Source organism: Equus asinus, chromosome 2, assembly GCF_041296235.1.
Source record: "Equus asinus isolate D_3611 breed Donkey chromosome 2, EquAss-T2T_v2, whole genome shotgun sequence".
Lineage (NCBI taxonomy): Eukaryota > Metazoa > Chordata > Mammalia > Perissodactyla > Equidae > Equus > Equus asinus.
In genome coordinates, this window is record NC_091791.1 from 67326070 (window position 1) to 67353842 (window position 27773).

General features: G+C 49.8%; 1 protein-coding gene across 8 annotated transcripts in view; it reads left to right on the plus strand.

The window, feature by feature from the left end:
• The window catches only part of ANXA11 (annexin A11), a 41588-nt gene extending 14234 nt beyond the window's left edge, over positions 1–27354 (plus strand). For 2 of the 8 annotated variants that reach the window (XM_070491366.1, XM_070491360.1), the window contains exons 2-15: positions 9612–9674; positions 11680–11792; positions 12692–13078; positions 14444–14531; positions 14778–14872; positions 15596–15709; positions 17768–17858; positions 18297–18376; positions 18506–18562; positions 20656–20749; positions 23571–23666; positions 24622–24680; positions 24883–25005; positions 26559–27354. In XM_070491366.1, the coding sequence (XP_070347467.1) occupies positions 9620–9674; positions 11680–11792; positions 12692–13078; positions 14444–14531; positions 14778–14872; positions 15596–15709; positions 17768–17858; positions 18297–18376; positions 18506–18562; positions 20656–20749; positions 23571–23666; positions 24622–24680; positions 24883–25005; positions 26559–26618 (1512 nt within the window). In that variant the 5' untranslated portion in view covers positions 9612–9619 and the 3' untranslated portion in view covers positions 26619–27354. Of the gene's footprint in view, positions 1–1363; positions 1490–1832; positions 1937–2576; positions 2659–9611; positions 9675–11679; positions 11793–12691; positions 13079–14443; positions 14532–14777; positions 14873–15595; positions 15710–17767; positions 17859–18296; positions 18377–18505; positions 18563–20655; positions 20750–23570; positions 23667–24621; positions 24681–24882; positions 25006–26558 lie in introns of those variants that run through there. The other 6 variants (XM_070491354.1, XM_070491343.1, XM_070491356.1 and 3 more) reach the window with 6 other exon arrangements.
• The last annotated feature ends 419 nt before the right edge of the window (positions 27355–27773 follow it).

Sequence of the window (27773 nt, forward strand, 5' to 3'; positions counted from 1 at the left end):
TAGTTTCCGTCTTTGAAATCCTAGTTTCTGGGGCCAGCGGGCTCTGTGAGGAAGTACAGCAGAGGGGTTAAAAGTCCTGGGCTTTGGAGCCTGGCTCTCTGGGTTTGAATCCTGGCTCAGTCATTTACTAGCTGTAACCTTGGGCAGGTTACATAATCTCTCCATACCTTGGTTTCCTTATCTCTAATATGGGGATCATAATCTTAGTATTTGTCTTAATGAGTTGTCGTAAAGTTAAATTTCATGTAAAGCACTTAACAGTGCCTAGTACATAATAAGTATTCAATAAATGTTAACTAATATTATTTTTGCCTAATGAGTTTTGGAAATTTGGGCATAAAGTTAAGCAGGCTCTTTTGTTATAGGACTTCTCAGGACCTTTATTACGCTATCATGAATTGGCACTTTCCTGGAAGGGGATGTAGCAGGCAGCATTTTCCAACGCTTTTGGACAACCAATCTTTCTCTCTCTTTTTTTTAACTGGGTACCTGATAAATTCTCAACTTGCACAATGTTAAGATGGTGTCCAAGAACACGGTTCGGGAAGCACTGTACATCATGCTTCCTGTTTGTGCTTCGCAAGGCTGAGCTGGACATGGAGGGTCAGGTTAGGCCTGAGCAAGACTTTGAATGACTGTATGTAGCAGAGCTGGGGCTGTGCCTCGCTTCTCTTGTCCCCTCCCCACAGGATGGGGAGAAGGAATTGGCGTGAGCCAAGGTACCTGAGGGTTTCTGGAACCTCCTTGCCATGAGGAATGGTCTTGGCTGACCTGGTTCAGAGCACAGTTACTGCACTGTCTTCCTTCTGTCCTTGGAGGAGTCTTAAAGTAAGTCACCAATGGCAGCACTAGCTGGGACCACCAGACAAACCGGCCTAGCCCTGGTTTAAAATGGTCACAGGTTTGCACAATGGCACTGTTAGGGGAAGGCAGGCAAGCTCTGCTCTCAGCAGACTAAGTTCTACCATGGACCCTTTCCCTATACATTTGTGACTTGAGTAAGCCATGTCCCTGATGTATTTTAGGTCCAAAAGCAAGGTGGTTGGAAGCTAGAGAATCTTCAAGATTGCTTCCAGTGTGGCATCTTGGGTGTCCGTAAATCTAGGATTGGGGTGAAAATCTAAAGAGGTATCCCCTTCAGGAGTCCTAAAATCCAAGAGGAAGGAAGAGTCCTGAGGGGTGAAGCCCCCTGTCATGCACATGGCGTAGGGAGGTTGAGGAAGTGAGGGCCTGGCTTCAGGTCCCTGGTTGGGATCCTTTTCCATTTGAGATTCTTGGAACTGGACTACCTTAAGTAGACGTTTCTGTATTGCCTCAGGCCCCATTTTTATCCTGCTCTGGGTCGTTGCCTCCTGTTGTCCAGCGCAGTGACCCGGGGAGGAATGTGCCCAGCACTCCCAGGATGGTGTTATGGAGGCCGGGAGCTTCTTGGACTAGCTGAGGGCTGACTAACTCCTCATCTCCCCAGCAGTGCCAGGAGGTGCACCAGGTAGGAATGTAGATAATTCATTACTTCTGAGCCCACCCAAACTGAGTTTTGTACTGGAGTGAGGAGAGTTTGCCGACAAGCAAATCTTTCTTGTTTTAAAAAAGTTATACATATGTATATGAGCAAACTATATAGATACATATATGCATATACATTTATGTGGTTTTTTTTTTTTTGGTTTTGAATAATACATTAGAAACTGCTCAGCGGTGACCTTCGGTAGGGGCTTAAAGGGGAAAGTGACTTTTCCTTTTTATTTTGTGCCTTTCTGTTCTATTTAAATTTCTCTACAATGTGCTTGTATTCCTTTTATTTTTATTTTTAAATGTAATTTATTTTTTAGAGCAGTTGTAGGTTCACAGCCAAACTGAGTGGAACGTGATTTCCATACAGCCCCTGCCCCCACCCATGCAGAGCCTGCCACACCATCAACATCCCCCACCAGTGGTACGTCTGTTTCAGTTGATGAACCTATATTGACACATCATTATCACTCAAAGTCCATAGTTTACATTAGGGTTCACTCTTGGCCTTGTACATTCTGTGGGTTTTGACTAATCTGCCCACTATTTTAGTACCATATAGAATAGCTTCACTGCCTTAAAATTTCTTCTGTGCTCTGCCCTTTCATCCCGCCCACCTCCCTAACTCCTGGTAACTTACTGTCTCCATAGTTTTGCCTTTTCCAGAATGTCATATTAGTTGGAATCATACAGGATGTAGCCTTTCAGATTGGTTTCTTTCACTTAGTAATATGTGTTTAAGTTTCCTCCAAGTCTTTTCATGGCTTGATCACTCATTTCTTTTACTACTGAATAATATTCCATTGTCTGGATGTACCACAGTTTATTTATCCATCCACCTACTGAAAGGACATCTTGGTTGCTTCCAAGTTTTATCAATTATGAATAAAGCTTCTGTAAACATCTGTGTGCAGGTTTTTGTGTGCACATAAGTTTTGAACTCATTTGGGTAAATAACAAGGAGTACTAATGCTGGATCATATGGTAAGAATATGTTTAATTTTGTAGGAAACTTCAGACTGTCTTCCAAAGTGACAAAATGTACCTTTTTGCATTTCCACCAGCAGTGAATGAGAGTTCCTGTTGCTCCACATCTTTCCCAGTATTTGGTGGTGTCAGTGGTTTGGATTTTGGCCCTTCTAATAGGTGTGTAGTGGTATCTCATTGTTATTTTAATTTGCAATTCCCTAATGTTGTATAGTGTCGAGTGTCTTTTCATATATCTGTTCAGGTCTTTTGCCCTTTTTTTTTTATTTTAAATCTTTTTTTAAGATTGGCACCTGAGCTAACATCTATTGCCAATATACTCTTTTTTCCCCCTTCTTCTTCTTCTCCCCAGCCCCAGTACCTAGTTGTATATTTGAGTTGTAGGTCTTCTGGTTGTGCTATGTGGGATGCCACCTCAGCGTGGCCTGAGAGCAGCCCTGTCCACGCCCAGGATCTGAACCGGTGAAACCCTTGTGTGCTGAAGCGGAGCACACGTGAACTTAACCACTCGGCCGCGGGGCTGGCCTCCTTTTGCCCATTTTTTAATTGGGTTGTGTGTTTTCTTACTGTTGTTTTTAAGAGTTCTTTTGATATTTTGGATAACAATTCTTTGTCAGATGTGTATTTTGTAAACATTTTTCCCAGTCTGTGGCTTGTCTTCTCTTCCTTTTATTTTAAAAAATACATCAGCAGGGACTGTCTGAGCTGCATGATTTAAACTCTGAATTTTTGCATAAAAACAGATTGAGGATTTAATATTAAAAAATGAACACACAAATGAATTGTCCAGCCTGCAGGCTGGGGAAGGCCACTGGAGGGGTCATCCTGTGAAAGCATCCACTCTAGTCCAGGCCTGCGTGGTTTGCTGCCGGGCTCTAAGGGGTGGGAGGTCTCGCTGCAGGATGATGCTTTCAGGCCTCTGCCTCCTCCCAGCGTTAGCTTGCTGCAAGCTCCATCCCACCTGAGCTCTGTGCTGGTCCTCTGGGGAGGACACTTCTGTATCCTTGTGCCAAGGCAAGGCACTGCCGCCACCCATTGTTACTGAACCAGGTTCGTTTTTGCCCATTGCCCAGAAAGCCAAGCACTGAGACGATAAGATTACAGCAGAAAGAGAGTTTAATCACAAGGCAGCCAAGTGAGGAAAGGGGAGAACAAGTCTCAAATCCACCTCCCTGGAAATGGGGACTCAGGGATATTTATGGGGTAGAGGGACAAGATGGTCTGAAATGTGGAGATAGGTGTTTGGAGGTGAGGAGAGGTGAGGTAATTGATGATCTGCGCAAGTGTAGTCAAACTTCATGCCTCTTCATAGGACCTATGTTCACAAAATGGTGTTGTTAGCATGATCTGGGGGTGGGGGTTTTAGCCTCTTGATGTCAAAAGGTCACTTATTAGACATCTGTGCAGGCCCAGTTGATGGGTTGGTGGTCTCAAACGCCCTGAAGTGGACAAGGAGTTCTAATTCTTGTCAAACAGCTCACACACCCGTTACCATGGTGACCCAGGCTCCAGGGAGATGTTATCTATAGGAACCTAGTGGGAGTCAGATAACGTGTGTCCTAAACAGCATGGTTAACAATGGGTGGGTGAACAACTGAAAGCTATAATAGTAATTGCAAAAAAGAAAAAAAAAACTTTAGTTACTAACTACTTAATCATCAATGGCTAACTGCCAGTTTCACCATCTCTTCTTTTTCTTCTGTGCCCCTGGAAGTCAGGCAGGACACCAGAAGATGCGCATAGTGCGTGGCCCAGCCTGTATCTCTATCTCCCATTGTTGGGGTGGGGAAACAAGGCTCTCCATTATGGTAGAGGGGTAGCTGGCTGGGGTGAGTGAGATTCTTCTTGTTCTGAGTGATTTTGCCTCCTTTCTCTACACAGCATTTCTAGATTCTTCTGTTTGGGGACTCTGGCCAGTGCCCTTGTGGAGCCCTTGTGATGTAATGGTATTCTGGTGTACGTATACACAGCTTTAGGGGACAGGCCCTTTTACAGTCCCTGAGAAGCCTGCTGTGTACCTGCTGTATTATTTCAGCATTCCCCCAGCATTCTGAGGCTTGGTTCTGATGGGATCCTGGGATGCCCAGGTTTTGGTGCTTGTCCTCAGCGCTCTGCTGGGAAGAAAGGCTAGACAGTATAAGTAGAAAGTATCCAAGTACCTTGAAGGGAAAGGTGTTTCCTAGAGTGTGGAGCACAGAATCAGTTCCATCATAATTGCTGGGTATGGGGATGGGGCGCTTGTTTTAATTTCAGATTCCTGGGCTCATCCCAGGTTGAAGGGCCCAGAGTGGTTGGAGCCCAGGCCTCAGCATTCTGAGCGCGCCCTCTAGGTGATTCTCATGCATGATGAAGCAGTGCTAGCCAAAGTGTGGTCCACAGTCAGGCAGCATCAGCATCACCTGGAAGTGTGTTGGAAATGCAGGTTTGGGGGCCTATCTCAAATCTACTGATTCAGAGGCTGTAGGGGAGGGACCCAGCAGTCTCGCTTTAACGAGCCCAGCAGGTGATTGTTTTGCAGGTTGAAGTTTGAGAATCACCAGTTTAGCCAGAGAGGGCCACAGCTGGATGAAATTGGGTACACAGCTGCTGGTAGATGGTCCTAGTGAGGAAGGGTGCTATTTTTGCTGCAGTGTGCCCTGAGAGAGGTAGGACCAGAGGCTGGAAGTTCCCTGGAGGCTAGTTTCTAAGAATTGGAGTAATCCCTGAGGAGGCCAGCTGCCTGCTGTGTGCGGGAGGCTCTCACCATTGAGTCCCCGTGGCAGTGCCGTGACCAGAGCCAGCATAGAACAGGGATATCTCCCAGCCTGTCAGAATCGCATTAGCAGTGTGACGCATTCCCATGCAGGCACCCTTTTTCTTTGCTAAAGGACAGAAGTAGGAGAAAGGCATTGGTCGGTACGTGTGTGATACCATGGAGGCCAGAGAGAAAGCAGATCTGCTGGATTGAAACTCGCTGTGTCCCCTTCTGTCCTGGAGAGTGAGGGTTGGACAGGCAGTGAGGGGAAGGTGAGGGGCACCTGGGAGCCTGCTGGAGCTCCTGTCCTAGCTGGGAATGGCTTGCCAAAGACAACAGGCCCTGATGGTGGCCTCTTTTGAGAAAAAGTGGAGGCCAAAGTTCCCCAAAGACTGGATGATGAGATTTTTTTTTAATTGAAGTAACGTTGGTTTATAATACATAAATTTCAAGTGTACATCATTATATTTTGACTTCTGTAGAGACTACATCACCAAAAGTCTAATTGCCCAGCAGATTCCTGAATTTTCTGAAAAGGGGGGAAGAATGTAGCTGTTGCAAGTTAAAGAGTTGTATGCAATGTCTGAAGTCCCCTAGGATGTGGGTGGGTTGGGTAGGCACTTGGAGCCAACATGGTGCATCCCAAGGTTGCCCCAGGTTATTTGGCTGCATTTGCTTTTCTCCTGGGGATTATTAGGCAAATGAACTGCAGGGCTCTGGGCATGGGAGATGTGTTAGAATCCTAATTTGGAGGAGGTCCTCTTTATACTGTTGTGAACAAGATGGGGAAATGTGCGCTGGGTCGTGGTGGAGTTAGGTGGCCAGATAGCTGGTTGAGTGCCTGTACCCGCTGTTGTCGAGCTGGGGTGTGTCCGTCGTTGGCCCTTTCTGTATCAGTTACTTGGAAGAACGCATGTCACGCTTACCAAATTGGTAGATATAAAACAAAGCTGAGAGGGCGCACAAAGATGTTTGATGTCAGTCAGAATCTCAGGAGATCTCAGTAGGCTGGAGTAACGGGCAGAACTTAAGGGAGAAATTTAACAAGGATCCGCATCAGGTCTTCATTGTCCTGAACACCCAAGAGTTACCAAGCCAGAGGGGCTGGGAGCCACACCCATGGGGAGAAGTGGGCTGATGGTCCTGCCCTTCACCTGGTCCTGCACTCTTCAGACCACACCTGGGGCCTTTGGTTCTGAAGATAGCTTTCAGAGAAAGAGAAAGGGAGTGGGCTGCAGGCTGAAAACTATTTCAGGCAGGAACTGGTGGAAAAAAATGAGACTTTTTTCAGGAGAGGGGAAGACTGGAGGTGGTCTCTTGGGGAGAGGGGAAGACCCAGGGATGAAGGACTGCTCTTTGGACATGGGATTAGTCCCGGCCTGTGGGGCACTCAGGGCAGAGCTAAACCAGAGTCACCAGGAGACTGATTTTGACTCTTGCTGAGAACTCTGTGAAGCGCTCCTGGGAATCAGTGCCATTGCCCTGTGAGCCGCAGAGGCTGGCCTGTGGTCCTGTCTGGGGCGGGGAATACTAGCAGTGCCTCCATTTCTGAGTCCATGGTATGTTTATGTAACAATGCTAACCCCAGACCCAGAGCCCGCTGCCTTGGACTGAATGAGCCTGTGTGAGTTGTTCAAACCTTAGAAGGACAGCCATGGCCTCAAGTGAGCCCAGAAATCCCCACCTGAATTGGGCCTTTTTTAAAGTTGTTTTTTAACAGGCAATACATGTATGTGGCAAAAAATGCAAATATAAACAGTAAGCTTCATTTCTGTCCCCAGGTTTCTCCTCCCTAGGCAACCAGTTTACCCAGTTTCTTGTTTATTCCAGGATGATTCTGTGGTTCTGTGTATATATATATATATATATATACACACACACACCCCCCACTAAGTTTGTGTTTGTTTTATTTTTTTAAGGCAGCTTAGTATTGCACCTTGATTAATAATGGGGATCATTTCCTGTCCCTGTATGTAGAGCTGGCTAATTCTGAAAACAGCTTCAGAGTACCCATTGTATGGATCTGTTATTTATTTAACCAGCCTCTTACAGGTGGATATGTAGGGGGTGGTGGTGGTTGTAACAGCTAATGCTGCAGTAAAATTCATGTGTGTATGTCATTTCACACAGGTGTGTGTCTGGGAAACATTTCCAGAAGTAGAGTTTCTGGGTCAAAGAGTGTCATTTTTAATTTTGATGTCTGTGTTTTTGACTGGCAATTCTCAGTGTATTAGTGAGGGTAAACAGCTTCACTTCCTTTTCTGTAATTACCTGTTCCCATCATTTAAGTTTCTCTAGTAGTTTTTGATCTTTTTCTTATCATAAAACATTTTTCCTAAATTTGTCATTTCTTTTTAAGTTGTTTTCCTTATTTATTTCTTATGCAGAACTTTAATTTTATGTTTTTGCGGTTTGGGACCACTTCTTATGTTTAAATCTTTGGTCTGGCTGAAATTTATTTTGGTGTATCGAACAGGATGGTACCCAGCTTTTGTTTGGTTTTGTTTTTTTCCCCACCTGGCTGTGGATAGGCCTTTTGGCCTCATTGCTCTGGGAGGAGATGAGAAGTGGGTGGGTGGAGGGGCTTTGGTGACCAAAGCTTCTGTGCAGTGGTGGTCTCCAGAGACAGATGTAGGAAAACAACTGTCGCACACCCTGTTCCTTTGCAGGGGAGTGCCTCTTTCTCCCATCGGAAGGTTCCTGGCCCATCCATCCTTTAAATCTCCAGGCTCTTTCTTCATCAGCGAGGTCTGAGGGTTCTGGTAGGAGAGTCAGGCTGAGGGCAGGACCTGGGAGGGCTTTGTGCTGACGGCTCACCCAGCCACAGGGAGATGAGTCAGACAAGGGCAGCACCACTGGGGAGCTCAGCCACCTCACTGCAATGGGCAAGGGGAAAGGGCTTTGGCACACACCGCAGGTAGCCAATTCTAGCTTTCTCCAAGGTTACTTGCCCATCATCTGGCCTCATATTGCTTTGCCTATAGTCACCTCTGGACCCACTGACCAAAACGAATTACCACACCCATAGGGCTGAGAACTAGGCCTACCCTGTGGGGACCAGCGCCACTTTAAGGAAATCCTTCAGCTTTCTTGAAAACAACATGCCCAGTTCTCGAATGTGGCTGTGAAGGGCCACTAGAATCTTGTAGGTGGAGAGCAGCCTTTAGAGCAGTGGTTCCCAAAGTGGAGTCCCTAGACCAGCAGCATCACCTGGGAACTTGTTAGAAATGCAAATTTTGTATCTGCTGACTCAGACTCTGCAGGTGGAGCCCACTATTGTGTTTAACAAGCCCTCCAGGTGGTTTTAGTGCAGTGCAGTGTGGGAAGCAATGGGTCTAATCTGGGTTGGGGCCCAGCATGCAAGGAGGAGCAGCTCACCTGGGGCCAGCAGGTATGATTGTTAAGGGGGCCTACAGGTTTCCTCACATATCCTCACCTATCACTGGATGGCTCTGCAAACTGCAGCAGCCACTGATTAGCAAGAGTAGGCAGGTGGCATGACAGTCTCTGAGTGACTGGTGTCATGGCAGATCTGTGGCTGTCCTGGGCAGTTTAATTGGCATGGGGCACGGCAGAAGGATTTGTATACAGAGGGAGTGTGTTAGAGCAGGTATCCCACTCAGCACCAGCAGGCAAGAGCCCGGGGTTCCAGGCCTTTCTTCTTCCCTTACTTGTGATCTGCAGGTCACTTACCCTTTCTGAGCTCCAGCTGGTTCATCTGTAGAAATGGGATGGTACTGCCTCACTTGCCATGATTCCGGATCCTAGATCAGATGAACCCTCCTGAGCTCTCTTCTTGCTTCTAGGAGTAATGATTCTCCATACTGTACCAGGTTCCCTTGCCCGGTGAACCAGAGGTTGGAGAATGAAAAGTGTAGCTTGGGGCAGATCCAGTTTGGAGGCTTCTCTGGATAGCTTGGAGTCTATAGGTTGGGCACAGGGAGATGGACTCTGGCTTCCCCTGTTCGATGGAGGGTGATATGGACACTGGAAGATAAAACCAAACAGACCTGGACCCCTGAGCATGAGGCTATCTTCTGAAGTTGGAGAACAGCTCCACACAAACACAGCATCCTTTGTCAGCAGCGGTGGGAATGAAGCTTGGGTGAAAGGGGTTTTCAAGGAAACCCACCAGCTGGTGGGTGGTGAATCCTATAGTGGGGTGTGGGCTTGAGCCTGACCCTGAAGATGAGCCCACCTTGGTTGCCATTTCTAGCTGAAGGCCCCAGCAGGTAGAGGATAAATTGGGTTGCCACAGGTCACACCTGATACAAGAGGGGCACCGGTTTGTGGGTGTTGCTGTTCTACAAAGAAGCCGCCACTAAGGCTGGTGGGAGCTCCTGGCGAAGCCTGAGCGCGCTTTCCTCTTCCTTTTCAGATCTAACCATGAGCTACCCTGGCTTTCCCCCGCCCACAGGTGGCTATCCCCCAGCTGCACCAGGTAAGAGGGTTTGGGGCGGGCCAGAGTGGGAATGCCTTCTCTGCTTAGTGTCCAGCAGTAGAGAGTAGAGGAGGAGTAGTGCTTTCCAGTCATTTCCTCACTCCTGTCATGCTCCCACAGCACAGCCAGGTTGGGGAGGGACTGGAGAAGAGCATGGATGCTGAGGCCAGGAGAGGTCTGAGTTTCAAGCTGCTTCTGGAAGTCTAGAACCAGGCCAGGACCTGGTCTCTTGCCTTACTAGCTGATAGCAGTGGGCAAATGGCTTCCCTTCTCTGAGACTCAGTTTTCTCCTTTGCAAATGGCTTCAAGGATCTCTCCCTCCCTGGGCTGTCCCGGATACTAATGAGATAGCCAGGTAAAGCCTCTGGCACGGTGTCCTCCGAAGCATTGTTAGGTGACAATTGCCCTTTGTCACTTCTGCTACCCTGTGCTCAAGGTGCATGGTTTTGCAGCGGCAGGGTTCTCCCTGCCGAGGGGAGGAAGTGGGGGCAGTTGCTAAGAGTCAGATGTTCCTGCTGAGGCTGCAGGAAGCTGTGGGCCAATAGTAGTGAGGCTGCACCAGCCGGTCAGGCGATTGGATCCCGGCCCCAGCCACAATGCTTCTCTTCACACTTAGAAGGCATCTTCTCTGGCCCTTTCCCCTCCTGGGTTCCTGAAATGAGATTTGATCCCCACAGTAGGAAAGGAAATAATGAGGGCTCCTGGGACAAGGGGGAGAAGAGATACCATTCCAGGTCATCCTGAGGTTGCTTGAGCTGTGCTGCCCCTCACCCCATGAGACCACTGGGCACATTCTTTTCCCTAGAACTGAGGTCCTTGAGTCTGAGCACTGATGGCCCTGCAGGCCATTTGGATCCGCCCTTCCATTCAACAGGTGAAGAACAGGTGGAGCGGGGAGGTGCAGCTCCGCCACTGTGACAGGGTGTATCAGGGGTTGAGCTGGGACATTTCCCTCTGAACAAGCCCGGGCCCAGATTTGCCAGCACTAGCCTCAGTCCCCTCTCTAGTAGGAATCGTACCATCTGTGTCCTACCACTGCCACCTCTGTCAGCACAGCTATTCTACCTCTGAGCAGCAAGACAGGGAGCAGGCAGGTGGTTCCTAGGAGGCTCTGTCCTGACTGTCCCGGAGTCCTGGAGCTGAAAAGCCAAACTCGAGGTCCCCTGGGCCTTTTCACTGCCATGGACAGGAATGCATCTCATAGGCAAGCAGCTCCCATGATGATGCTCACTGCCATACTGCTTGTCACAGTGACAACTGTAACATAGGAACACTCACTGGGCACCCAGCTATGCCCTGCACAGGCATTAGCTCTCTCAGTCCTCATCACAACAATTTGAGGCAAATGCTAGCTATTATCCCCACTTGTCAGCTGAGGAAACTGAACCAGAGGGTTTGAGGGCATCGCCCCGGGGCACATACCCCTGTCTTGCTGGTTTCAGAACTGGGGCTTTTCACTGCTGTCCCCTCACAAGGACATGTGACTCAGCCCCATCTCCCTCCATCCTCTCATTCTACTTCTCCCTGCCTCTTACAGACTCCTAAAAGCAAACAGCCAACTTGGCAGGACCTGCCCCCTGCCATGCTTTTGCCTCTGGTTTCTTGGTGCTCCTTGAGCTCCCCACTGTCATGGGCTCAGTACAGTGTCCTAAAATGACACTGTCCTGTTCTTGTGTCTGCACTCCCTCTCTGTGGTGAGCCCCTAGGCTCCTAAAAGCAGAGCCTGTCCCTGGCCTCCTACTCCTTAATACCCCACAGAGGGTCGTGGGGGTGTTTGCTGAACCTCACCTTCCTCCCCGGAAGGAGGAGAAGGTTCCCTCTTCTCTTCCGCTGGCAGTGGGATTGGGTTAGACTTTCTTGACTGAGTGTTTTCTGTATGGTCTGTAGCACCATCCCCAAGGCCCTCCCTGGGTAGTCTCCCCTTCTGAACCCCTGGGAGCTTGATGCTCTGCCTTTCCTTGTTGGAGGGCCAACAAGGAGCTAAAGGGCTTGGTGTTGCTTTCAGGTGGTGGTGCCTGGGGAGGTGCTGGCTACCCCCCGCCCAACATGCCTCCCATTGGGCTGGATAATGTGGCCAGCTACACAGGGCAGTTCAATCAGGACTACCTCTCAGGACTGGTGAGTCCAGCCCTCCTGCTGGGGCTGCCGCTGGGGCCACACTTGCATGGCTAGAGGCTGCTAGCTTCCATGGCATCAGAGGTGTCTGTGTGTGTGTGACCTGTGGGTGCTGAGTGTATTGAGCTGCATCTTAGGACAGAAGAGTTTTCATCAGGGACTCTCACCTGCTTGCTATCCCTCTCTGCATCTTGACGTTTCCCACCTGTAAAATGAGGGCAAGGGGAATGCCTTGGCTGCGTGGTCTCTCAGGTCCCTTTCAGCCCTGGGGGATTGGGTAGGGGTGATGCCTTCATGAAATACATATTGAGCACCTTCTGTATGAGCTCAGCATAGGATCAGGAGGTGAGAATGTGTATGTGTGTGCATGTGCTGTGTACATGCATGTTCACATGCCTGTGCATGTCTGTATGGATGGCTATTCTGGTTGGGACTGGGAGCGGGTGCCTGGTAGCATGGACAGGCATACTACTTTTATTTGTTGATTTGCTTTTAAAATAGTGTATTTTGTAATCTGAAAACAAATGTATGCTTTATGTAAACAGTGCAATCAGTGCATAGTCTGATTTGTTCAGATCTGTTTTAGGCACTGGGGATATGTGGATAAAACAAATGAAAGTCTCAGCCTTGAGTACTTATCCACTGGGAGGAGACAGGTAGTAGCCATATTAAATGGTGTGGTGTTAGAGCAAGTCAGGAGATCAGCAGTACAGGTGGAAGGGATGTGGAACAGTGTCAAGGTGGGCCTTGCTGAGAAGCCACTGGTGCTCAGACTCTGCTCCAGCTCTGGTTGTGGCTCCTGAGAGCCCACTGCAGGGCTCAAGGCAGGGAAGGGCAGATGGCAGAGTGTGGCTCTCTCAGCAGGGGCCATTAATCTTAGGCTCTGCTTTGTGGACTTTCAGGCAGCCAACATGTCTGGGACATTCGGAGGAGCCAACATGCCCAACCTGTACCCTGGGGCCCCTGGGGGTGGTTACCCTCCGGTGCCCCCTGGGGGTTTTGGGCAACCCCCTTCCACCCAGCAGCCTCCATATGGAATGTACCCGCCCCCTGGAGGAAACCCACCCTCCGGGATGCCTTCATATCCGCCATATCCAGGGGCTCCTGTGCCAGGCCATCCCATGCCGCCCCCTGGGCAGCAGCCCCCAGGGGCCTACCCTGGGCAGCCACCGATGACCTACCCTGGACAGCCACCAATGCCACCTCCTGGGCAGCAGCAGCAGCCCATGCCAAGTTATCCAGGATACTCAGGGTCCGGGACTGTCACCCCTGCTGTGTCCCCAGCCCAGGTAAGTGCCAGCCCTGCCCTACCCTCAGTCTAGCCTGGGCCCCAAAGGCCTGAGACGTGTGGCTCAGCGTCCTCTATCAGCAAGGCCAGGGAGGGTACAAGGGAGAGCTAAGTCCTTCGGCTATAACCTCTTGTTTTAACAGACTGTCACTTTCTCAAAGACTCCTCACCCCTGGTTTGTATTTCTGAAGACCTCAAGGAGCTGCCTGGTTTCTCCCAGTTTGATTAGATGTTCTGTGTGCAAGTTGGGTCTGAACGTCCCAGGGTACCCTTCATTCCTCCTGTGTTATTTGCTGCCTGGGCTCTGTGTTTTGTAAGAACTGTTTGGGCCACTGGTCTCCAGGCTTTATGCCCAACGGCTCTTAGTCTTTAGTCCCTTGGATGTGCCTTTCCAGGCTTGTTTTAGAGGATTCTTAAAACCTCCTTTGGGTAGGGAAGATTGTTGGCAGTTCTTTCAGAGCTGCTCTTGGCTCATTTTGAAGAGCAATTCATGTTTGCAGAGCCTAGAATTCATTGTCATGGTTATGTGGCCAAACAGCCAAGCCCAAGGCTAGTGGTATGTGTTTGACTACTATTTTTAGACAGAGGATCCCCTCTCCTTCCTGCCTCTACCCCCACACATTCTCCCACCCCTGCCCTGCTTGCTGTCTCCCTCCCTGCCTTCTGCCTTATCTTTCCTCTGAGCTTATCTCCTTAACTGTGTTATAACCAGTTTGTACTAGCCACAGAAGATAATCCACCAGGACACAGTTTAGGCAGGAAAATTCAGGTATGCTGGGGAGTGCAGCTGTTGGTGTCAGGAGGAAGTCCGGCAGGAACACAGGTCACAGAATTTAGAAAACAGTGCCAGGGAACCAGTGCTAGTCTAAGAGGTAGTCGGGCTACATGTACCATTGTGAAGGTCGGGCACCTTCATTCCCCTAGAGGGAGCACTTTTTTCTAATTCACACAAAGGTGCTCCATGGACTAGCCAGGCCCTGTTACAAGGACCCTGATATGTGCTCTCGTGTGCTGTGGTGGTGAGGCACTGAGAGAGGCCAGTGCCCCTTGTTTCCAAGGCCTCCCCTTCATCAGGAACCCAGGTCAAGCCCTGGAGGACCTGGGCATTGGGCAGGTTTTTCAGCGTCAGGACTCAGCTAGAGGTGGGCTCCTAGCCAAGAGAGCCAAGCAGAAGCTTCAGTACCAGGACACGAGGACAGATAATGGTTACGTTAGTCCAACTCCATGTAGAGTCCTCTGCACTGTTGCTTGCGGGCTCCTTCTGGTACCCCAACTTTTAGAGAAAAGGCCATTCCCAGAGTCTGGGGTAGGGCAATCTCACATCTGGGGGATGCAGCATCTCACCTAAGTCTGTTTGTCTGAGCAGTTTGGAAACCGAGGCACCATCACAGATGCTCCTGCCTTTGACCCCTTGCGAGATGCTGAGGTCCTGCGGAAGGCTATGAAAGGCTTTGGTGAGAGACCCTGGGTGGCTCAAATGCTAACTGCCCTTTGATTCCCCAAGTAGTTACACATGGCTCTGTGGGCTGGGGCTGCTGCGTGGAGGCAGCCTGGCACCAGGGGTGGTGGAAGAGAAGGTGGATATGGGGGTATAGTTGAGAGGCCCAGGAGAATTGGAGGACCCAGACTAGGGAAGTCTCCAGCTGCAGAGCATGCCCACGACCCCCGGCCCTGCCCACTCCCACCTCTTCTTCCTCCAGGGACTGATGAGCAGGCCATCATTGACTGCCTGGGGAGTCGTTCCAATAAGCAGCGACAGCAGATCCTCTTGTCCTTCAAGACAGCTTATGGAAAGGTGAGTCTGTGTGTATATGTGTTTTGTGGGTAGGGGAGTGGTCCCTCGCAAATCGAGGCATAGTCTCCAGCCAGCCCTACTCACTCTTGCTTTTCCTTGGCCGAGGGGGGCTTCCATCTCCTGGAATGGACCATAAGGTGTATTAGGGTATTTCCTGCTGTCCACCTGGCCAGTGGCCTCTCAGCTGATGGTGTCTTCTAGAGGTGAAGGATGCTCTGAGGGAGAAATCTCACAGTCCATAGGATACTTGAGGTTTGATGAGAGGTGCCCAGAGATCCGAGTTCTAGCCCTGCGTCTGCCATGACTCACTGAGACCAGGGGCAAGTCATTTCCTCTCCACTCCCACCTGGTGTGTCTCCTCCTGGAACCCAGGCTGCTCTCCCTGCCCTCTTCACCACCACCTCAGGAAGTTTAGCTGATAGAAGAGCTTTGAAGGAAAAGGCAAGGTGGTTGTATTTTGAACTTTTGAATCTTAGAAAGGTGAAAACAGTAGATATTGAATAGGCAAGTGTTCTAGCCCAGAGTATCTCCAACTTTAATGTGCCCTAGATCCCCTGGAATCTGGTTCAAATGCAGGCTCCGATTCTGCAGGTCTGGGCTGGGGCCTTGGGTTTGGCTTTTCTGTTGATGCTGCGGGTCCTCGGATCTGGGATATTGTCCCTATTAATCACCTTCTGTGGATTCTCAAAGTAGGGTTTTTTGTTTGTTTGCATATCCAATCAGGATTTGATCAAAGATCTGAAATCTGAACTGTCAGGAAACTTTGAGAAGACAATCTTGGCTCTGATGAAGACCCCGATCCTCTTTGACATTTATGAGATAAAGGAAGCCATCAAGGTGTGTAATGTGTGTGTGTTTGTGTTCACATGTGTAGACACAGCCCAGGAGAAGGCCTGGATGGCATGATGTGTCTTAGCCTGCTCATTAGCTACTGTTGTCACTGTGGCTTCTGGACCCTTTTGGGTTGGAGTCTAAGTGCTACAGAAAGGGGAACTTCCGGTGACTTCCCCAAGAGGCAGATGAGGTGTCATTCAGCATCAGGGAGCATCTAAGTTTCTCTCCATCTTAAAAACATAGTGGAGGCTGAGGTTGTAGAGGAAGCTAGTGGTGCAGTGAAAAGAAGAGGGGTATGAGGCATGGGTGATGTCATCCTCATTCATTAGGGCTCTGTTATTGGCAAATAACAGAAACACTCTTGAGTAGTGTAGGCAGAACAAAGATGGAGAATCAGTTATGGGGATAAAGACTAGCAGCCTGGTGTGGAGAGGGATGGGACCCAGGCAGGGTTTGCCTCTTGTCTCTGCTTCTTCTTGAGTGTCCAATTCATTCTTCATCTACTTCTTTGCTGCTTTTTTTATGTCTGCTTGGCAGAGGATCCCTGTTGACCCCTCTCCATTTACCTTTCAGGGATCCAGCCACAGAAGAGATCACTGTCCCCTCATTCCAAATTCCAAACAGGGGGCAGATTCTGATTGGCTTAGTTTGGGTTCACTATCTCCCCCAGTCCAGCTGGTTATGACCAAGGGCAGATTATGACCATTCTGGAGAGTCTCATGCCTCCCAAGACCCACAGCAGGTATCCACCGGATGGGGAGAGGGCAGCTCCCACAGAAGGGGAAATTCTTGTGAATCGAACAGATGCTCCAAAAGAATCCACCTTTTCTTTGAGGCCTGATAGGTGGGCACACTGTGACTCCACTAAAACACACCTACGTGCTTTCTTCTAGGGAGGAGGTCAGGAGGCGTTTGGGGAGGGCAGTGGCCTGGGACCCCAGCAGTGGCCCCCAGCCCTCTGCCCAGCCCCAACCCCCAGCCAGCTTCATGAGGTGGTGGTGGTTGTGGAGTGCTGGAAACAACATACAGTCCCTGTTGCTTATCAACTGTGTGGCCTTGAGCAAGTCACCCCACCACTCTAGGCTCCAGTTTCCCACCAATAAGAGGTTCACTTATGTATGAGAGATAATAAATATTATAGCCCTTGGTGAATCACAGGGGCAGCTGTCACGAACTACCTATGTATCCTTGAGCATCTGTAAAATGGGAACATGTGAACACTGAGCAAGGTGGCTAATGGAAGCTCTTTGTAAACCCTAAGTAATCTAATGGTAGCAGTAATCAAAAAAATAGCTAACCCTCTGTTGTGCTTCCTGTGTGACAGGCACTGTTCTAAGTGCTTTACGTATGTAACGCATTTAATCTGCATGACTTCCCTGTGAGGTAGGTGCTAGGATCACTGCCATTTATTGACAAGGAACCTGAGGCACAGAGAGCTTAAGTAACGTGCCTAAGGTCATACAACTAGTAAGCGGCAGAGCCGAGATTCAAACCAACATAGAAGCCTGGCTGCTGACCTTGTCCTCCACCTTCTCACTGTCCCTGACATGGTCGTCTCTGCATCCTCATTGTTGCTACCTTTTCCTGGATGTCTCCAGATGCTCCACAGTTCACTCTAGGACTCTAGTTTGTTCACATGTCTGCTCTCTTGTGTTAAACCCAGTTTCTCAGTTTTTCTCGTCTCATTCATAGGCTGAACTTGGAATAAAACAGATATGGGTCCACATCTCAACCCACCATTTACTGTGTGGCCTTGGACAAGTCACTATACCTTTCTGGTTCTCAGTTTCCTGGTGGGTGGAATGGGGATGATCCTGTAGTCTCTGCTCATCACCATGTTGCTGTCATTATCTGGAACTTGCCTGGGCCTGTGGAGAGAGCTTGGCTGCTGCAGACCCAGGTGGCAGCAGCCCTCTGGGGGTGTCCCTGTGTTTGGGGCTTCTGTTGCTGGGGCTTGTGCCCTGGGGGATGGGGCAGCAGCATGGCGCCTGCTCTCTTTCCTGGGCACCAGTGAGGGAGCTATTATAAGCTTGTGGCTTGTTGTGTTCTCGGCCACTACAGGGGGCTGGCACCGATGAGGCCTGCCTGATTGAGATCCTCGCCTCCCGTAGCAACGAACACATCCGGGAATTGAGCAGAGCCTACAAAACAGGTCAGACTGGCCCCCAGGGCCTTCTGCCCTCTGCTGATTCCTGTGCTTTCTGGGCCTCGGCCACACCCTCTCCCAGGGTCTCTATTCTCCTGGCCTTCTTATCTCTTCATCTGCCACTCATCAAGCACTGGACTTTGATCCAGGACCCAACCTTGCCTGCTGTTTACACACAGGCCAGGTGACTAAGGTAAGGGAGAGCTGGGGAAAATATCTTGAGTGTGGTTTGGGCCAAGACTGGCCAGAGGCCAGGTCAGCCTGGAGGTCATAGCCCCTCCTGGATCTCTAACTATATGTCCCAGGATGCTGTGTGGGCTGCCTGTCTCTTCATGCCCAGGACTCCCATGCCCTTCTTTTGCCACTGCCCACTGTTGACTATGTACAGTGGGCAGCTTCATTCATGTGGCTGCAAGCTGGACCTTCCCTGTGTCTCCCTTTCAGAATTCAAAAAGACCCTGGAGGAAGCCATTCGAAGTGACACATCAGGGCACTTTCAGCGGCTGCTTATCTCTCTCTCTCAGGTACCTTTCCCACAATAGAGCTTGGGGCTCAGAGAGGCGTGGATCTTGGAGCAGTGAGGAACAGGGATGGGGAGGTAGGGGTGTGCAACTCCACAGAGTGGGCTTGACCATACAGCTGCTTCCTTTCAGGGAAACCGGGATGAAAGCACAAATGTGGACATGTCGCTTGTCCAGAGAGATGTCCAGGTGAGTGTGATGGCCAGGCTAGGTACGCCACCTGGCTTCCTAAGCCGGGGGGTGGGGATGTCCTCTACTTTCTTGCTTCACAAGGGAGGAGTTCTGGGATGGAAAGAGCAACAGATAAGGAGTATCCAGATGCTGTGCGTTTCATACAGTCCCTGCCACTTACCAACCATGTGGCCTTGAACAGGTTACCCAACCACTCTAGGTTATAGTTCCCCACCAATAAGAGGTTCCCTTATGTGGGAGATAATAAATATTACAGTCCTTGGTGAATCATAGTTATAGATGTGAGATTTCACGTGACTTGGTACTTTCCTTGGGTTTGCTTATATATACCATTATGTTTGCAAATGGGCAGAATTCATACTTGCCTGTTAAACTTTTGAAGGTTTGAGCCTAGAAACCACCTGTCCCATTAGTTGTGTAGCCTTAGAATTCTGCCCTTGTCCCCAGCCTTGTGTGAATTGCAGACAAAAGATGAAAAGTGTCTGCCATTTCCTCTCTTTGTCCAGGCATCTGAGTGCCTCTTTAGAGGAGTTTGGGTTTGCCACTAATGAATTCAGACCATAGTGGTTCTGGCTGGAGAGAGCCATGGCTTCCTGGTGGGAGGGAGCTGGCCATACTTCTCTCTCCCCCTTCATTACTCCTGCCACCCGTGGCAGGGCATTCACCAGGCACCGCCAGTGGTCTCCTTATCTTTGCTTTCTGTCAGGGCGAAGAGGACCTCTGTGGAGTGCCCTGTGTCAGGGCTGGAAGAGAGCTACTCTTCTGGTCTGGTCCATTTCCTTTCCAGATGAGGAAACTGAGGCTAGAAAGGTTGAGCATTGTGCCCAGGGAAGTCTGGAGGCAGAGCCTGGACAAGCACCCAACTCCTGGCTCTGTTCTCTCTGCCCAGGCAGCACACAGACCCCTGGTCCCAGACCCCTCCTGCAGGGTCTGCCTCAGTTAACATCTCCCTGGCCTGAGACATCCATTCTCATTTGTGAACTCAGGGCTGGACAGTCCCCAAGCTCCCAGGCTCTGGCTCGTGCTCCAGTGTTGCTTTTCCTATTTCTTATAGAGGCCATTTCCTAGCTGAGGCAGAAGTTGCCTCAGTTTCAAGGTCTCCTGCCTACTGCTCTGCCTTCTTGGTTTGGACCTGCTCAGCCTCTCCTTGATCTGTGCCCCCAATGGCCATCTTCTGCTCTCACCTATCAGTGCCTTTCCATCAAGAGCTGCTATCTGAGGCCTGGAAAGCACTTTAGAGCCATTTGGGCTGAAACTTTCAAAAGCTTAATAGGCAAGTGCAGATTCTGCCCATTTGCTGATGTAATGGTATATGCAATGAAACACAGGGAAAGTGCCTAACCCATGAAATCCCACATCTGTCACTCTGATCTTTCAATTATTGTGATAGTTATTGTCTCACGTGTTCCTTTTAGATAGGAAAGCTGCTTTTTAAAGATTGGGGAATTTCACATAGAAATCTGGATTTCTGGCTTCTCATGAGAAATGGATCTGACAGCTGTGAGCCTGCATTCCTCCATCATTGTTCTCAGCTGATGCTGAGAAATCAGTTGCCCTTCTGTGTGGCTAGCCTTGGTCCCTACCACTCCCTGGCCTTATAGCTGGCCTGTTTCCCTCATTTAAGTTACCCAGCTGGCCCCCTTGGGCTTTCAGGTTTGTGACCCCCAAATCTAATCCAGCTTTTGCCTTTTAGAGATGAGAAACTGAGGCTTAGAGGGGCCTGTCTAGAGTCCCCTGGCAAGTTGGTAGCAGAGCTAGGACTCAAGCCCAGGCGTCTCATTCACATTTTCCTCTGTGCTGCTGCACCCTTGTTTGGGTTAAAGCTGTTCCTTGTCTGGGCCCCAATGGGTCTTGGTTCTCCTGGTCCTGAGTCCCCCCAGCCTCAGAACCCTCTGTGTTGCCCAGTGAGGGAGTGCGGATGGTGTCTAGTTTGGCACAGTGAATGGAGCACAGCCGAGGCGCTGCTCCCATTTCCTTTCCCTCTTGGCCTCCAGGGCCCGGAGACTCTGCCCAGGTCTCCCAGGTGACATGGGCCTTGTGTCTGGGTCGAGGCCTGTATCGCATGCCCATCTTCCCCTCTGTCTGTCCAGGAGCTATATGCAGCTGGGGAGAACCGCTTGGGAACAGATGAGTCCAAGTTCAATGCAGTTCTGTGCTCCCGGAGCCGGGCCCACCTAGTGGCAGGTAAGGCAGTCTGGGCCTCCCTGGGGCCAGGTATATGAGGGCAGATGAATTATTGTGGGAAACAGAGCTTGCAGGAACACTTGGCAGTTATGCTCTGCATGGGGCTTTCGCTTCCTTAAAAGAGCCCCTGGTGGTGATTTAAAAGATGTTATCAGTAGGTTTCCTGAGTTTCTGCAAGCATTGAGTTCTGGAGGAAAGCAAAGGAAGAGGCAAGGGAAACTGGGAGCCTTCTTGCCTGGTATCTTTACATGCTAGAATGTGGAATGTTAGGATTGAGAGAGCGCAAGAGCATCTAATCCAAAATGTGGCATAAAAAATGAGCATAACAATAAGACTAACGTTTATTAACTCATTCATTCAACAAATTGAGCTCCTGCCGTGTGCCAGGTCTTGCAGTAGGTGTGGAGACTGTAGGAAACAGCACTACATCATCCCTGCTCTCATGGGGATCACCTTCTTGTTTGGGGACATGGGCAGTAAACAAAAATAAAATTCATACCAGATGGTAAATCCTTTAGAGAAAATAATAAAGTTGGAAACAGGGATAGGGAATGATGGAGGATTGGCGGGTGCTTGGGGAAGTCCACCGAGGTAATGACATTTCTTTTAAAAACATGAAGTAGTTGCAGGTGCAAAGGCCCTGAGCAGGGGGCTCCCAGCGTGACTGAGCACCGGTTAAGGCAGTCGGTGTAGCTGGAGCAGATGGAGTGAATGAGAGTAGTAGGAGGTGAGGTCAGGGATGAGAGGAGGCCCTGCTGACAGTTGTTGGGACTAATTGTTTATCCTGAGTAAAACAGAAAGCCGTTGAGGGCTCTGAGTGGAGGAACAATGTGATTTGACTTAGATTTTGCAAGTTCACTGGCTGTTGTGTTGAGAAGAGTGAAGGGGTCAATGGCAGCACAGCAAACCAGTTAGGAGGCGGCTGCAGTAATCCAGTGGAGAAATGATGGTGGCTAGCACCAGGTGGCAAGGGCAGGTGGTGAGAAGGGTAGGATTCTGGCCCTGTTCGCTGATGAATTGGACATGGAGTATGAGAGAAAGAAGGGTTGAGGAGGACACAAGGATTCCTTCCCGCTGAGCCGGTGGAAGAATGAGGTGGCCCTCAACTGAGATTGGGAAGCTGTGGATGGAGCAGGCTTTAGGAGGGAAGGAAATTGGGAGCCTCAGGCTGGAGATATGAGGTAGGCAACTGGGTTTATGAGTCTGGAGATCAGGAGAGGTCAGGCTAGAGATGGTGGTTTGGAAGCTGTGAGTGGGTTGAAGGTGTGTTTGAGGCTCTGAGACTGCATGAGGTCCTCTCAGGAGGAGACCAGCAGTCAGAGGACAGGGCCCTGGCCGTTGCAGGAGACTTAAGAAGGAACACTCAGAGAAAGGGAAGTCCTGGAGGCCAACAGTGTCAGAACAGCTAATGTGTGAGGCAGGCGAGGACGGAGAATGCTGACCACGCTTAGAAATGTGGGTGGGTGGGTGGCTCAGGTGAAAGCCTAGGCACCTGCTCTGTGTGTGCACGAGGTCTTGTAATACATACACGCAGACAGGTGCTGCTGTTCTCCCATTCTGTGGATGAGAAAGCAGGCCCAGGGCAGGGGCGGGAAATTAGGTCATCTAGCTGGTAATGTGGCCGAGCTCAGGTTTCAACTCCACCTGTCTGGCTCCACAGCACGCTTTTTAACATTTACACTACACTGTGATGGAACGTGAGTGAATGTATTTTCATTTTAATCATTATTTATTTTAATGAGTATAGACTTATATAAGTAGCACATCAAATCCATGGTTTCACAAACATTATGACTTAGGAGAAAAGAGGAGCTGATCTGAAGCAAATAGTAAGTAATGAAGACAGATAAAGATATAGCAGAAGTCGTGACACTGATATACAGATGACAGAAGTTTGGAGAACACTGACAGAAACTGAGACCCAGGCTGGAGAAGGATTTATATCCAGGGTCAGAGCTAACGTTAGGACCCAGGTCTCATTGTGCCGCCTGCCTCTCTAGGAACCTGCAGTCCACTTCCTGTGGTGCTCAGCTTGTCCTAGGGTGAGCTGGGGGTGCTGGGTGGGCAATAGCTCAGTCAGATTGGGAAAGACAAGGCTGATACATGGACAACGGAGAAGGAATGGCATGGACTGGAAGTGTAGGGGATTTGAGAAGAGAGGGCAGGCTATCGGTGTGTAGGGGTCCTGAACAGGGGATTATGGTGTGATGGGGTAAGCAGCCTGGTGAGGGCAGTCCTGGTGAGGGGACGGGACCGCATGAACAAGCTCGAGGGGAGTGCACTCGACTTGGGGGTGAAGCATCTGGCTGATTGAGAGCTGGGAAGGTATGGTCAATAGGGCTATCCAGGGTGCTGGGAGCAAAGTGGAAGAGAGGAAGGGGCAGAAGTCTCCTCACTGTGTGTCCTGTATTAATTTCCTCTACCTGTCATAATGAAGTACCACAGACCAGGTGACTTAAATGACAGAAATTTATTTTCTCACAGTTCTTGAGGCTGGAAGTCCAAGGTCAAGGTGTCAGCAGGTTTGGTTTCTTCTGAAGCCTCTCTCCCTGGCTTGCAGATGGCCACCTTCTTGCCATGTCCCCACATGGTCTTTCCTCTGTGTGCACATCCCTGGCGTTTCCCTGTGTGTCCAGATCTCTTCTTAAAAGGACACCAGTCAGATTGGGCCACACTAAGGGTCCCATTTTAACTTAATTCTTTAAAGACTTTATCTCCAAGTACAGTTACATTCTGAGATACTAGGAGTTAGGATTTCACCATATGAATTTTGGGGGGACAGAATTCAGTCTATAACTGGTCCCTTCTGTCTTCCCACTAGTTTTCAACGAGTATCAGCGAATGACAGGCCGAGATATTGAGAAGAGCATCTGCCGGGAGATGTCTGGGGACCTGGAGCAGGGCATGCTGGCAGTGGGTAGGTGTCTTGGGCTTGCCTTGCCTACCTGCCTGCCCACCGGAGACTGGTGTGTATTGTAATTTTCAGGGTGCTCACCCAACCTCTCGTTGAGGGTGGTGCAGTGAAAGAAACACAGGATCCAAGATAGCTAAATCTAGCATGCCCAAATGGTGGCAAATCAAAGTGCTGCCTGGATTCCTGTGCAGTTGTACCCTAACTGTCCTGGAGGCGTCTTGTTTATATTTCAGGCGCAGCTCTGGGGAAGGGAGCTGCAGTGTGGTTATTAGTGGGCCAGCAACCAGCTGCTCTCCTGGAGGAAGATGACTCATATCCTCCCAAGTTTCCTCTAAAAATACATTGCTGCAGGCAGTTGTCAGATGTTTGTGATGGAAACACATGGAAAGATTTTTCCTTGCAACAGCAAAACAGGCCCTTGCTGAGGAGAGCTGGCATAGTTCCCAGGATGATGGTGGGCTTCTTGCTGTGCCTGAGCCCTGCCCTATGAGGCAGGGCCTGATGGGCCAGGTCCTGCCCCCCAGGAGGGTTTATACCCACTTGGGAAAATCCTCCTCATTTCTCTGCGTGTCCCTCACTGTTTGTGTCGTGGCCTAAAAAGTCTAGGGAGACTTTTGTTCCTCCTGGCCGTCCTTTCTCCATGAGGGTCTCAGCGTCTCCAGCTCACCTCTCCCATCTGAGCAGCACACGGGCCTCATCACTGTCCACGTTTCTCCCCACACAGCTCCTTTTACCGTGTGAGTTGCCAAGAAAGAGGTTGGGTTGGTCCAGGCTCTGGATATTTCTATTCCAAAGAGATAGAGCAAGACCATGGATAATTGAACCTGGAGAATGGGGGAGAAGAAGATGGATGCAGTGATGTGCTTGACATCTGGCTTCCTAAGAGGATACTCGTGTACTCTGTGCCCACTTGGACTGAGTTTTCTGCAGATCGAGTTATTCTGTTTTTCTCTTCTAGTGAAATGTCTCAAGAATACCCCAGCCTTCTTTGCTGAAAGGCTCAACAGGGCCATGAGGGTATGTAAATCTCATGTGCAGGGTCTGGGTGGGGGTGTCTCAGGGACCAAAGGCTCAGCATAGAAGGCATGGGCTGAGCCACCCCTCAGCCAAGGAGACAGAGAGCCCATGGGTGGAGAGGGGGCCAGAGTGCCTGGGGAAGGTGGGACAGTGGGATGGTGAGGAGGCCCATTGCTCATGCCCTTGGGCGGACTCTCTTCAGGGAGCAGGAACAAAGGACCGGACCCTGATTCGCATCATGGTGTCTCGCAGCGAGATTGACCTTCTGGACATCAGAATGGAATATAAGCGGCTGTATGGCAAGTCATTGTACCACGACATCTCGGTACGGGCCTTCTCGGGGCTGACTGGGCTGCCTCTTGGTGTCCCACTTGCCTGTGGACCTCCCTGGCCACCTCCACTGTCTCCTTGACATCTCCTTCCTCAGAACTCCCATGGGCTTGGTCTCTGCCCCATATGGGCGTCTTGTTTATGGGCCTTGTCCTTGCTCTCCAGTTTTCACTGGTTCATCTGGTTGCTCCCGAACAGATTGTAAGCTCCGGAGGGCAGGAGGGGTCTTGACCCTGCTGTCACCCCCACCCTACATCCCTAGCATGTAGCACATTCATTGCTCAGGAAATGGGTGGGGAAGGAGATTCTAAACATCTGCATCAGAGAATATGCAGGACTTCTCCTACCTTGGGGCCTGGCCTTCAGAGTCCCAGCCACCCTGTGATTCTGGGATCTGTCAGTGAGACTCGGGTCCCAGCACTCCCTAGAATGCAGCTCTGGCTCACTGATAACTGCTTCCTTCACTCAGCTTTGTGATGGAGGCAGTATAGAGAGGCAGTCAGAGGCGACGGCTCTGGGGTCACCTGCTCAGAGCCCAGTTCTGGCTTTTCTGCTTGCTCACTGAGTGCTCTCAAACAGCTTCTTTAAACCTTCCTGAACCCCAGTTTCATCCTCCATAAGACGAGGTTGCTAATAGCTCCCCCAAGGAGTATTGTGAGTCTTGAACAAGGCAGTCCAGGTAAAGCATATTGTGTGACAATAAGTGTCTCATAAACACTAGCCATTCTTTTATCACTGTCTGCCAGAGCCAGTCTGACAAAATTTATTCCAGTCTGGGTGGTCTGAAAGTTACATTCTGAACTCACATGAACCTGGAAACTGTAGGCACCATGACCAGGTCCTGATTTCAGACTCACTAGTGTTTGATGTTGGACGTATCATTGAGAGAAGCCAATCTCCATTTCCCTGGCTATAAAATGATGCTGTTGATAGCAGAGAGTTAGTAATTATTCACAAAGTGTCTTCTGTGTGGGCATCTTGAAGAACTCATGGACTTGCCCTCAAGGAAGGAAATGATTAGAAATTTTCTAAGCGTGGGCCGTGCTTCTAAAGTGCGATGGGCTCAGATGGAGGAGAGATCAGTGTGAGCTTGGATACCTAAATAATAACAGCACCCTCCGCTGGAAGGTCGTCTCACAATAGATTACATTCCCAGCGCGGGACATAATACTACATTACGGTATAGTCCCAATTTAGTGCGACAACAGTGCGCTGTGAAAAGACCACTGTTAGTTAGCCCTGGGGAGGGGTTTTTTTGGCTGTTTAAATATGTTTTTGGTTTTATTTTTCAAATTCTAACTTTAGTCCTTGGGGTGAGTGCAGCCTTCTATTTTTTACAGAGGGTTGGGGAGGCTGAATTGCACTATCCAAGGTCTGTGCCAGCTGTGACGCTGAGTTTTTGAGCCCCTCACCCAGCATGCTGGGGGATTTCCTTGGGATGGGCCTACCTCTCTGTCAGAGCACTTGAGGCAGAAGGAAATCCAGACCCAGGAGGCCAGAACTAGCTCTGCCACCCTTAACTGATGTCTTCCTTGTTTCTGTGACCAGGGAGACACTTCAGGGGATTACCGGAAGATTTTGCTGAAGATCTGTGGTGGCAACGACTGAGCGGTGACTGGTGGTTCACTTCTGTCCACCTGCTGGCAAGGGCAGTGCTGGGAAAAGGCCAAAGGAATGTCCATCTGTTTCTAACAAATCCTCAAAATAGCCCCTCAGGTGTTCCACTGCAGACTGTCCGCAGAGCCCTGGCCCTGTCCTCCTCGTGCTCCTCCTGTTCCGTATAACGTGCTTGATCTCCAGCTCCCGCAGGATCTCTTTCCTCCTCACCCCTCACAGCCTCTTGCTTCTCTCTTCTCAAGTAGACGTTTTGTTTCCTGACTCACGCAATCATTCTCCTTTGCCTGTGGCTGAGACTCTTGGCTTTGTTTTAGTCATGTAGTTTTTATATGTTTATTTGGAGGCATTTTTTTTTATAGTCATTGCCAGACAGATGCATACAAGACTCTTTCCTGCATACATATTTTGAGTGAGAGAGGTCGGGTGGGGGGACACCATGTCCTCGCTGAGGAGTAAAAGGGAGCACCTTTTAAGGGTAATCTTTGCATCTGGTGAGAATGTGTTATGAGCTTTGTTATTGCCAAACTCACTCCTTTTTAGAAAAGAAAAGAAAAAAAGCCAGAAAGTCATCTGTTCCTTCTTCCATGCAAAACCACAAGAATAAGGGCAGCTCCCTGCCATTGACAGGGCTTCTTATAATTTGGAATGTGCCTTAAACCTGAATGTCGATAGCCAAAAGCTGTTTCTAAATTAAAGTCAGCCGGCTCTGGAATGTTCTGGAAATGTTTCCCTGGTGCCAACTTGTTTCTTTCTGCTTCGTGATTCTGCCCTGTAGCTCCAGGCTTATTAGCTGGTGAAAATTTATATGACTTTAAATAGAAATTTGTGCTCAGGAAACCCTTAGCATAAGTAATTTACAGGGACCTGGTTGTTTGGACCTGAGAAGGGAAGTTTCTGAAATCCATTCTGGAGGCCCAGACACTGAAAAGGTGTGGGGATTTAGTCAGATGTAGGCACACTGAAGTCCAGTGAGGGTGAGGTAGGAAGAGGGTGGCTCTTCACCCAGGTCCTGAAGGAAAGGCATGGGCGAGAGGGGGTGTGCATGACTCCTGGGATAGGCCTTATGGCCAGGGGCCAGAGAGGAGAGAGGGGACAACTCAGAGAGGCACAAGACCAGTGCCTTCCCTCAGGGACCCTTCAGTCTGA